Source organism: Pelobates fuscus, chromosome 3 (assembly GCF_036172605.1).
Source record: "Pelobates fuscus isolate aPelFus1 chromosome 3, aPelFus1.pri, whole genome shotgun sequence".
In the NCBI taxonomy this organism is placed as follows: domain Eukaryota; kingdom Metazoa; phylum Chordata; class Amphibia; order Anura; family Pelobatidae; genus Pelobates; species Pelobates fuscus.
This window is the reverse complement of record NC_086319.1, coordinates 378,271,292-378,284,368: the sequence shown is the minus strand read 5'-3', so window position 1 is coordinate 378,284,368 and position 13,077 is coordinate 378,271,292. Positions and strand designations below refer to the sequence as shown.

At 41.5% G+C, this 13,077-nt stretch overlaps 1 protein-coding gene across 1 annotated transcript in view; it reads left to right on the top strand.

The window, feature by feature from the left end:
- The first annotated feature begins 268 nt into the window (after positions 1–268).
- The window catches only part of QTRT1 (queuine tRNA-ribosyltransferase catalytic subunit 1), a 49,011-nt gene continuing 36,202 nt past the window's right edge, over positions 269–13,077 (top strand). The window contains exons 1-5 of the mRNA XM_063445938.1: positions 269–525; positions 3,699–3,767; positions 5,772–5,910; positions 12,718–12,796; positions 12,945–13,060. Of these exons, the coding sequence (XP_063302008.1) occupies positions 301–525; positions 3,699–3,767; positions 5,772–5,910; positions 12,718–12,796; positions 12,945–13,060 (628 nt within the window). The 5' untranslated portion in view covers positions 269–300. The remainder of the gene's footprint in view (positions 526–3,698; positions 3,768–5,771; positions 5,911–12,717; positions 12,797–12,944; positions 13,061–13,077) is intronic.

Genomic DNA, 13,077 nt, shown 5'->3' with positions numbered 1-13,077 from the left:
TAAGAGCCACCAAGCACTGACATAGCTGCCAAATATAGCAAGGACATAAATGACTGTGACTAGTTTATATAACAAACAGACACATTTTATTTTAGCATAGGAGAAATTGGACAACACTGTAATAATGTAATCTGTTCTAACACACAAAGGCAAAGAAGAAAATTGACTTGTTTATTCCTTAATTATTAATAAAGTTGTTTGAGAGAAAAAAAAACCTTTAGATGTTTCCTGCTGTTTTTCTTTTTACCATTGCTAAGTCGCTGGAACGCAAAGACACTTCCGGTGCGTGTCAAGGCAAAGATGGCGGCGCCCAAGGCACATGCATTGGTACACCGGGTGCTGGCAGAGTGCCCCGTGACAAAGGCTCGGGCTTGCGAGCTGGTATTGCCGCATGGACCTGTCAGCACTCCGGTCTTCATGCCTGTGGGGACACAAGGCACAATGAAGGGCGTGACATCGGATCAGCTGCGGGATCTAGGCTGTGAGATCTGTCTGGGGAACACCTACCACCTGGGGATGCGGCCGGTGGGTGGACTGGAGGGGCACAGATATCCTCTAACAGCTGCCAGGCGTGGAGGATGTTAACTAGATTGTAGTAAAGTTCAGTATTAGTTATAAATGATTATAGTGTTCTTGTTTGCTGGTTGAGTATAATTTACTACTGGGTATGGAGTTAGCTGTAAGGGTATATTCACTAACTTAAATGAATTGTCTGGAATTAAAAATGTTTGGCCAATATGAAAATCTAACTGTTTGGAGAAAATCTACAGTTCCTATATTCTTACCTTACATTTGAAATTCAGTTTCAGGGTTAGAAAAATCCCAAAACTCGAATTCTAGAGAATTACAATCCAAATGGCAAAATTGAGAAGATATAAATCATTAACCCAGCTATAGCCATAGTTTGTCTATTTTAGACTCTGTTTTGTCATTTGGAGTTTAATTAGCAGCGTTAAAGGACTTTGATTTTTATTTAGTAATTTGGTCCCACCCTCATACTAAAGACAAGAAAATATTGAAAAGTAGTTTGAAACGTAAGGGAACACTAAAGTGTCCCTCTACCTTCACACCCGGACCTGCTCCGCTTAGTCAAGAAACGGATAATTACCCTTTTTTTTTCATTCCTCTGATTTCTGCGCCGAATTACCTTTGCGCTGGATCAGGCTTCTCTTCCAGTGAGATCTCGTTGACCTGAAAACCAAAAGAGTGTGTGTGTGTGGTGCACGTTTGGGTTTCTCCATTGGAAAGTATTGAATCATTTCGTTCCAATGGGGTATTTGAGGGCACTGGACGTCCTCATGCAAAGGATGATATCCAGTTTCTTTTCATGAACATAAACTTTGTGTAAATGCAGGAGATGCCGCTAGTGGCTGCCTGTTAGATGGAATCCTTCATTGATAAAGCCAATTTGCTCGAGCCGTCACTCGTGACAGCTCAGGGGATTGAATCTTGTAAGGACAGTAGCTCTCCCCCCATGTCAAGAGTAGGAAATATACAAAGACAAATGATATCTCTTGACAGGGTTGGAATTTTAGTGATATCTCAAGAGAGTCAGTATGAGTATTTCATAAAGAATATCTTTGTGAAATACTAATTTTTCAGGTGTTGGGTCACAGTGCCACTTTAACACTGCAATATAAACATTGCAGTTTCTCTAAAATTTTTATGTTTTACATTGCATGGTTAATGGAACATGGAGACAGGGACACTGCACCCAGTCTAATACTAATGAGATGAAGTGGTCTGGGTTCCTGTAGTATCCCTTTAATAGGAAACCAGCGCTGGCGAAGCTCCCAATGCTGGTTTCTACACCCCTGTCCAAAGTCACTGTCTCCCTAGCAAGGTCCAATCAAATGCTTCTCTAAGCATTTAATTGGATCATGCACATGCTCTGAGCAAGGGAGGGAGTGGATAAAGGAGGGTATTTAGAAAAATATATAGTTGGCAATGGAAGGGAGGCAGGGAAGAGCTAGGCTTATAATAGATGGTAAAAGATTATATATGCACGCTGACAACAGATGTAATTTTTGCACAGATTTTGCATCGTCATGTGTGCCGAGGGAGGTGCAGATATCTCTGAATATGCAGAGTTTCAATCAAAGAAACACTGCACATACAGAAACCCAGAAACCTAACACTATGACCACTTCTAAAAGCATAAGTAGTCATGGTGGTTGGATTAACCCTTTAAGTCATAACCCTGTGTGAATTCACAACAATTTCACTTAGGTGACTAACCTATGTCTCTTTCAAGTCTTGCTATTCAGAAATTAGTCTAGTGTAGGAAAGTAACAGACATCATTGTCATATAAAAAGATCAGAATAAAAGAAGAACAATGGCATTCCATGTATTTAAGCGAAGTTCTGCTCAATGAATATATAACGGCACTGGTAAGGTATTGTTTGTTTCTTTAAAACCAAACTGAAATAATCTACTCTTATCAAAGCATGCAAAGATGGATGTTAAATGACTTTGTTGTGCATAACACATCAGTGCCCAGTTTCATGTGCAAAAAAATACATTTATACATCAGAGGCTGCTTATAAAGTGCAGAGTTCTAAAACTAGTGCAATCAGCAGGAGCAATTTGCTGTTTTCTATATGAACTGTTTCCTTTTTACAACTTTGCCACTTAGTTGTTTTTGAATTTCTGACTGCAGATGGTTTTTTTCCCCTGTGACTATTGGGTCCAACAGAAATGGCACGGGAAACCAAATTTGAGTCCCTACAACCATGTTGTTGTTAAAAATAGCTGAAAGCGGTGTTCAGATAATACTTAATCTGTTAAAGCAGTGTTTCCCAAACCAGTCCCCACAACCCAGCAGCAGCCCAGGTTCTATCATTATTTCCATTTGAATAAAAAAGGGATATCCATAAATTCTCGATTGTTGGTGGGATAGGAGGGCTGGTGTCTGAATTACTGAGTTAAAGGAACACTCGGGGCACCATAACAACTTTATCAAAATAAAGTACATATGGTGTCAGGAGCTTCCTGCCGCTGGCTCCACCTTAATCTGGTTTCGAACAGTTTAACCCCAAAGTCTCAGCCAATCAGAGACTCCTCATTCAGAAAATTTGGCTTGAAAAAGGTATGTTTTTATTCAAGCCAGTTTTATGAATGGGTAGTCACTGGTTGGCTGAGAATGTCAGCTAACATCTTTCAGCCATTCATTCAGCGCCGCTGCCTGATTCTGAGTTTTCTGGTTTAAACATTTTGAGAAAACGGACAGAGAGGCAGGGATATTTGTCACTGGAACACAAACTTTAGGCTTAAGCCTTTTGAGAATGGTTTAACTCCTTTAAGGAGAGTGAGCACATGGGACTTCCTGGCACCATAACAACTTAATTTTGAAGAAGTTGTTTATGGTACCCAAACTGGTTCTTTAAAACTCTCATTTCAAGTATGCTTGTTGAGTCTGTTGAAAGGAGCACTTCAAACTCAAACAGTACTTAAACTTGCTAAAGTGGTTTAGGGGTTAACCATATACTTACAGAACCTCTTCAATAAAATGTACGATGTCTGATTTTTGATTAATATTTTTCTTTAGATGATTAGATAGGATGGTTCATATTTAAATGTTATTTTGTTCATATTTGAAGACCCATTTTCTTTTTAAAGACCTGGGCTTGATGTATGCATTGACCTGATATCTGGGATAAGGAAATGTAATCATGTTAAACAATCTCCTGTCTCATAGGGTCCAGATATTATGAAGAAGGTGAATGGCTTGCATGGTTTCATGAATTGGAAGAATAATCTTCTCACTGTAAGTTTGTAAGAAACCTATTGTTTTTTTATGTCTCCTACAACTGGGCTAAAAATGTCCACTTGCCTAGGAGTCATTGGCGAGTGAAAGTAGAAATTCACCCTGGTGAGTGTGTCTGGGGATCCTCGAGGCCGGCAGTGGCAAACGATACCTTATCAGTATGACAGGCGAGTGGAGAATGCAAACCATTATAACTGAGCAAATATTCAATACACAAAAATAAATCTCAAATCGTTGGCTAGGAGAGGGTAAGGGAAGGTATGCTAGACCCCCAAAACAGAGAAAATGAGAATGTCGAGAATAGGCAAAAGCTCAGAGTGACTCAGTACCTTGTCCTTCGGTTACTCCTTGCGGAGGTCTCAAAAATAGTTTTTGCTCACTTTGCCATTAAAAGAAGAACCTGTTCCAAGGTATATCAGACTGATCCCATCCATAAGGGAAGTCCAGATCCAAAATGCTGGAAAGTTTCCTCTGTACGAGGGATACAGTAACCCCAGACAATTGGTTTGGCCTGTTTGGGCCTCGTCGGGATGTTGTAGCTGATACCACTCTAAATCTAAAATAGTGGCTGGATCCCACTGTTTTAACCAAAAACAGTCTTTCGTGAATTGGTTATTTCCTGTCATTATTCTCACCACTTGCATTAGGCAGTGCATTTTTTCTTTTTAAACTTTTATGCAGATTGCTACAGTTCTACCTACAGTTCTAACTAATATCCAATGCTTAAAGGACCACTATAGTTTACTTTCCTCCTCCTTTCCTTCTTCCTCGCGACGTCATCGGCTGAATGCGCATGCGCGGCAGGAGCCGCGCGCGCATTCAGCCAGTCTCATAGGAAAGCATTATCAATGCTTTCCTATGGACGCTGGCGTCTTCTCACTGTGATTTTCACAGTGAGAAGCACGCAAGCGCCTCTAGTGGCTGTCAATGAGACAGCCACTAGAGGCTCTAGAGGCTGGATTAACCCTCAGTGTAAACATAGCAGTTTCTCTGAAACTGTTATGTTTATATAAAAAAAATGGTTAACCCTAGCTGGACCAGGCACCCAGACCACTTCATTAAGCTGAAGTGGTCTGGGTGCCTATAGTGGTCCTTTAGCAGCCTCTCACTAATAGTGGTTATTACCGTATTTATGCTAATCTAATGCGCACCTCAATTTTTGAAACCTGGAAGCTGAAAAATGTTTTTGCTGGCGCAATGTAATTGACATTTGTGCTACTATATTACTATAGATACTACGATGCAACGTTGTGCATTACTATTTTTTTTTTAATTTTTATAATCGCTCTTTATAACTCAGATTGATCCTTGTTTAAGGACAGCGTTCTATTCCAATGATGGTCTTTAATAAACGACCACCCTCTTTCCCGGGGGAAAGTTCACTGGCAAATTTCTAATTGCGCTGGAGAATTTACTGATCTAATACACCATCGAATCTAATAAACATTTTGGAAACTTTATTTTGCCAATAAAGGTGCGCATTAGATTTGAGTAAATATGGTATGTAGTGTTCAGTAACCCCTAACTCCGGGGAACATCAGGGGATTTATGCTGTATTTATGGGTTTATATATAAACTTTCTGACTGCTCATTATCAGGACAAGCTCACACAGTGCTGGGGTTATATATAATATACAGAGACCTCCTGACTGCAGATTCTCAGGACAGGCTCAGACAGTGCTGGGTTTATATACACCATACAGAGACCTCCTGACTGCAGATTATCAGGACAGACTCAGACAGTGCTAGGTTTATATATAATATATAATCTGCAGAGACCTCTTCACTAATGATTATCCCCCCAATACTGGTTAATATGTTGTGTTTAGGAACCCATTGACTTCAGTGGATTTATGTATTTACATGTGTTTATATAGAGACCACCCCTGAATGCAGATTATCATGACAGCTTTAGACAGATTATCATGACAGCTTTAGACAGTTGTGGATTATTTTGATTTCTCCAGTTATCTCTTTTGTAAGTAGTTTTTGTTTCTGTTTTAGGACAGTGGTGGTTTTCAGATGGTATCCCTTGTAGAGCTTTCAGAAGTTACAGAGGAAGGGGTACATTTTAAATCCCCCTACGATGGTAAAGAAATCCTCCTTACCCCAGAAAAGTCAATTGAGATTCAGAATGCTCTGGGTAAGTCACATTTTTGTTTGTTTATTTATTTTTATTCACGTACCTTCTCCTTGTACCAGTAGATGAATGTCACACATCAGAGCATTGGCGCCTCTGTCATATAGCACTACGGGCGTCTACGATCTTGATAATACTTTAGACTTTGTAGAGGGAGAATCCCACAATGATTGTTATTTATTAGTGTGCTATAAAAAGGTATTACCGACAAGGCCTTGTTGGAGAAATAGATTCATGCTGAGAATAGCCATCCATATATTTTATTGTATCCGCGTCACAATCCCATCCCATTTCAGTAAAGCTTCTATTGGTTGTGGATGTATGTTGTGCATGCAGCTGCTGATGCAGCAAGTCCAAGGTTTGCTTGTGGAGTGTGCATACACACAACTGGAACAAAGTGTACTCTGACAGCCCAGAAGCATAGCTTTGTGTCTGTCTGATTGACATCTCTGTGCTTACAAAGACTGCAGTTATAGAACACGAATGAGAACGGATGCAATCTACTCTCTGAACCCTCAGGTTTGCAATAAAGCTGTTATTATTGTCTTTACAGTGACCCTCAAACTTTGAAAGTATTATTTTTTTTTCTACTTGCTCCCTTGCTAGCAGTTAGCTTGAGTGATTGCTCCCGTCTAGGCTTGGAAATTATATCAGATCAGTCGCTCGGTGGCTGTAAGTTCACAGTTTGGCCATAACTGCTAATAATTTGCTCTGGAACTGGTTAGGCAAAATCCAATTCATTCAACGTAATCGTTAATACAAAAAGAAATGTAATGAAAATTCAGAGTTAATCTGCATTCGTCCGTTGTGTTTAATATATTTCTTTTTAATATTTTTTTTTTTTCTATTTTTTTGTGTGTGCATATTATGCATTGATTAAACCAATTGCGCCACCTAGTGAGGGGAGATGTTACATTTTATAAATCTCAACTTGAAATAATTAAGTTATATTTGTTAAAAGAGCACTCTAATATAAATACACTTATTATAACATTAGCGAGTTCTTCTACGTGGTCTCCCCCTAAAATCCTGACTGACAAATGTAAATGTTGTCGTTTTTTCAGAACCTGCAATGCGTACGTTTTGTCAGAGTGCAGTGCCGTTAAGAAGCAGTGGTTGTGGTGCTTAGTGCCCCTTTATCCACTTGGTGCATACATGGCCTACTCTGTATACATGCGTAACTTGAGTCTTGCGAGTACCTTTATAAAATTGGGTAGCTGACGTTTCCTTCAGTACAGCTTTGCGCAGTTTTATTTTCGCCAATAATTTTGCTCATTATGGCAGAACATGCTGCTTTCCTACTGGAAACCAAAAGCGTGTATACAATATACTTAACAGAATCATAAAATGACTGCTTCCCCCAGGACTTCCTAATCTGTCAAAGACAGAAGATATGTAGATAGAACTGGACCTAAAAAGAACAGATACTACATATCGCAGTATTGTAACAACACAGGGCAAATATTGGCAAAGTGTAAATTGCACTCACAAACCAAGACTTACTATAAGAGCCTTCAATATACCCATTAAACTTTTAATGCTTACAATTGCAAAAGAGTAATAGTGCAGAACACTTAACGATGTAAAAAGTATATACCCGTATATACTAGAGTATAAGTCGAGTTTTTCGGCACATTTTTTGTGCTGAAAACCCCCCACTCGACTTATACTCGAGTCAAGGTCTGTATTATGGCAACATACATTGCCATAATACGGACCAGGGCAACCGGGCTCATTACAAGCCCGGCGGTCCTGTTGGGGGCTGGCAGAGAGCTGTAATTTACCTTTCCTGCAGCTCCTGTCAGCACCCTTCTCCTGCGTTCCGGTCAGCTCCACTGCAAGTCTCGCGAGAGATGCGGCGTCTGAGCGTGGCAACGCTCCGCGCGGCACTCAGACCGCAAGACTTACAGGGGAGCTGACCGGCACGCAGGAGAAGGGAGCTGACAGGAGCTGCAGGAAAGGTAAGTTACAGCTTCCTGCCAGCCCCCCTCCTACACAGCCCATGCCACTGGACCACCAGGGAATGAGAGCCCCCCCCTCCCTGGCCATGTATCAAGCAGGGAGGGGGGACGAAAATAAATTAAGATTTAAATAATAATAAAATAAAAATATTAATATTATAAAAAAACAAAATTATATTAAAATAATAATAATAATTTAAAATATAAATAAATATGCCCACCCCCCACCAAGGCTCTGCATCACACACACACACACACACACACTGCATTCATTCATACACACACACACACACACACACACACACTTTATTCATTATAAACACACTGTAAATATTCAATTAATATAATTTTTTGGGGATCTAATTTTATTTAGAAATTTACCAGTAGCTGCTGCATTTCCCACCCTAGTCTTATACTCGAGTCAATAAGTTTTCCCAGTTTTTTGGGGTAAAATTAGGGGTCTCGACTTCTATTCGGGTCGACTTATACTCGAGTATATACTGTATATATTTATTGCATGTAGGTCAATAAAAGCATCTCACAAGGGCACGTTATAAGTAAACATCAGATGCAGTTGCATGCAAAACCTGGTAAAGGCTGATGGTTACTGGTATTACTGGTAAAGACTGATGGTTACTGGTAAAGACTGATGTTACATTGATGGGTCTTCCAGTTTTTACAAAAGTCCTTTGAATCTTAAGTGCGAAAAAAAATTAAAAAAAGGAACTGACAGGAGAGAGCCAGAAATAATAACTGTATCGCTGGTGGAGTGGCAAATATCAACCAATTAGGCTAGGTATTTCTAAAAATAAAACGTAACTTTTCATATAGCAATTAAGAGGTGAAATAAGTCACCACGGGGGGCGTGGCCTGGACGCCGGAGGACATGGCTGCTTAACTGCACAGCTCCGATCCACACCAGCACTATTCACAGCGTACCGCACTGCAAATTGCCACAAATGGGACGCACTAAATGGGCTGAACAGCCGCAAACCCCGAGGAACACCTTACCCGGGTCACAGTCCGGGCCGATGGACGAATACCTCCACGCAACAGTCAGGCCTACCCCGCGAACTCCGACCTCCAAAATGGCGCCTTCCTCACCAGCCTCCTTGTGTGCCAGCTTGGATCACACCACGCTAGCAGACATCTGCGCAGATCTCAAGCGCATGGCGATGTCCATGGTGACCAAGGACGACCTGCAACACCTCACCGCCACACTACATGAAGCAATTAAGGCGGAGGTAGCAGGCCTGAAAACGGACGTCGCGGCTCACGAGGCCCGCATACACGCCGTTGAGCAAAAACAACAAACAGACGAAACCCATGCTGCAGCTACTGACACAGCCCTGAAAAGACAAGGAGCCCTGATCCTAGCACTGAGAAGACAACTGGAAGATCAAGATAACAGGGGACGCCGAAATAATATCAGGGTAAGAGGGGTGCCGGAATCACCAGAAGGGGAAAACGTGGAAGAGATACTCTCCTCCCTATTCCGCATAATACTCAGGGAAGACACACCAACACTTATAAAATATGACAGGGCGCTTCGGCCTCGGCCCACAGAAGGAACCCCCAGAGACATAATTTGCTGTCTCCACTCCTTCCCACTAAAATAATTGATTATGGCAAAAGCGAGGCCCAAATCCCACTGGAACTTCAGATGCGCAGAAGTTTCTCTATTCGATGACCTTAGAAGCCAGGCGGGCCCTGAGACCAATTACCACCCTACTAAGAGAAAAGAACATATCCTATAAGTGGGGCTACCCTTTCAGTATCCAAGTACAACACAACAATGAATGGGTCTCAGCCAAATGGCCTGAAGAGATACCCCCCTTCTTGCAGCGCCTAGACCTACCGCCGACACCCATACCAAATTGGGTACTGCTACCATTAGGGCCGAGACCCTAATGGTAGCAATCCAGGAGGAGAAGATGGAACTCGCCAGGCGGTCCACCCCAAGGCCCCCGGGCCAACCTGGAGTACCTGGAGGAGTAACCAAGCCACCAACAGCTGGCCTCGGACCGCCCCTGTGGGCCCCACGCTCTCAAACCACCACCAACTGCAGACACCCTGGTTAGAACGTCGAATGGACCACACAACGCTCCACTGCAAGAAAAGACTAACAGAACAACATCAGGTACTTTGACTGTGGGACTGGAGGCATTGGCACAGGTTTGGGCGGGATTTTTTTCTTTATCTCTTCCCCCTCCCCCCCCCCCCCCGCGGTCCCAGACCCGCAACCAAGACGGAATTGAAAAGGAGAATAGTGGGGACGACCGTTGGGGAGGGGGGGATGGGGGGGATGGATTGTGACAAGGCATAAAAGGACGTTAATGTCTCCATGAAACAAGCACTGCTGGCACCCCCATTGCCCACAGTCACCACAGGGAGTGGAACCCACACTGACAATGCAGTCCTACAAGTCACAATGAGACTTGCGGACCGGACATCCGCCAAGGGAAGCAGCCAGGATTGGTTGCCACTCCATGGTACCCTCTCCCACTCCGCGGATCACCCGCCTCCACGTTCATATCGGGGGAAGTCCATGATCACACTAGGGTCTATATAGACACGGAAGCACACACAGAACACTTACAAACCTGGCTACAGGGTAGCAGATAACATAGAGAACTATATGGTAAGGGCAAGAGGGGAAAGATAGAGAAGAAAGAGACCTATACGCATCAAGAGATCACACGCCAGAGAGGGGGAGACATTCTACACAATCTGCACTTACTGCAAACACACTACATTCATTATACACACTCTGCACTCACTACAAACACACTGCATTCATTATACACACTCTGCACTCACTACAAACACACTGCATTCATTATACACACTCTGCACTCACTACAAACACACTGCATTCATTATACACACTCTGCACTCACTACAAGCACACTGCATTCATTATACAGACTCTGCACTCACTACAAGCACACTGCATTCATTATACACACTCTGCACTCACTACAAGCACACTACATTCATTATACACACTCTGCACTCACTACAAGCACACTACATTCATTATACACACCCTGCACTGCACTAAATGCATAGGAGTGTATTTTTTTTTTTTTTTTAAGGGGGGGTGGTGGGAATCATGGGTGAGTTCCCACACTTTTTTCTCCAGGACTTGACCTTTGGGTGGGAGGCATTCCTTATACATCCATTTAAGAGTAACATGCATTTTGGGTTAAGGGGTGCCCTTAAGGCGCAGAATTAGTATTCACTTTACCTCTCCTTGCGATCACCCTTATTGATACAGACATGTATTGGCTACATTGTTTGGCAGCGACTATTAGCTAATGCAATGTTGCTTTTTTGTTCCCACTACATTGCTGGACTTTTTTTAATTGCACTATCTCTAGCAAAACCATTTAGCCTGTATTACTAGCATTTTCTGATATCTTAGTATTCGTAGTGCAGCACAGCACATTGTTATATACTACATTTTTTTTATTTCTAAAAGGGGGGGAGATGTCCCCATATCCCTTTGTTTGGAGTTTAGATTTTTTCTATTCTCCTTATACTGCTGGCCTGCTACAGGTTGTTTTTTTATTATCCTGAACTCACAAAGCTACAGCCTGTACTACCTGACTCTGTATTCAGTATCCCTATATTTGGGTAGAACTACCAGATTTTCATATACAGACATTATAGCTACACCCCGGATAATGGTTTTGTAAATATGAACATTATTATTTCTGTTTGAATTTTGTTTTCCTTTTCTTTTCGTCGTGGTGACTTATTTCACCTCTTAATCGCTATATGAAAAGTTAAGGTTTATTATTAGAAATACCTAGCCTAATTGGTTGATATTTGCCACTCCACCAGCGATAGTTATTTCTCTCTCTCCTGGCAGTTCCCTTTTTTTTCTCACTTATTCCATAGTGACCAGTCTCACTAGGGGTTACCCCCCCTCTTCAGGAGGTTAATAATTACATTACCCGTCTTTACTCTTTTATTGCATTTGAATCTTAATGACGCTGATGGCATACGTTGAGAATAAGACAAATGCTATATTCTATCCCACTTATTAAAAGAAGAAAGGGTAATATTCATTTGATGTTGTTTTGTCAACAAATAGGCTGGCTCATTTTAAGCTGTAAGTAATCTTGCACAAACTAAAAAGATTATCATATTGTTTAAAACTATGTTGTTATTCTGTAAGGTCATCGATTCTGCCTGTTATGCTCTATCTTTTATATATACCGGTACATATTTACCATAAAACAAATAAGCACATTTTTTTGTTATTAATCTAGAAATAACTAAATGAGTCCTGAGAGATCAGTGTAGTTATAGGGTCTGCTAAATAAAAAATCATGGTTTAGTGTGTGTGTGTTTATTTATATATATATATATATATATATATATATATATATTCTCTATCTCATATTCCAAATCAAAATGTGTGCATTTAATTATGCCCTTTTCATTGGTTTACAGTGTATCTAAAAACAGATTTCAAAAGTTGCAGATCTCTTGTCTGTAGCCTTTGCAAGCCCTCCCCCTCTAACCCCGCCCAGACTTTCTGTGACTGTCCAATCACAGACTTTCCAATAAAGCTCAATGGGAAGTCTTTGTAACACGTGCTCTGGACAACTGCCGCCTATTGAGTTGAGCTCCATTTTTTTTGTTTTTCTTTCATTGCCGACACCGTGTTATCTGGAGATTTTACAGCAGAGCCCCAAGTACTTCATACAGTAATGGACTACTACACAACACAGCGTAGTTAATTGTTAAAAAAAATAAAAGCAGAACAAGTTTGCAACTCTTGTACTGGCTATGGATGACGCCTGTGTCGCCCATTTAAGCTATCTCCATTTTGCAGGCTCTGATATCATGATGCAGCTGGATGATGTGGTTAGCAGCACGATTTCAGGGCCACGCGTTGAGGAAGCCATGCACAGGTCTGTGAATACCCCCTGTGCTGGGGATGTACATTGCTGTCTGGTTATTTATGGATAATTCTCTTTCTTTCTGTTTCTTCTTATATTCCCTTATCTGCCTCTATTATTCCACTTCCTCTCATTATTCTCTCTCCGTCTGTAAATATAGATCTATCCGATGGTTGGACCGTTGTATTGATGCTAACAGGAACCCAGAGAAGCAGAATCTGTTTGCTATTATCCAGGGGGGACTTGATTCCGAGTTGCGCAAGAAGTGTTTGAAGGGTATGTCCGTTTCTTAC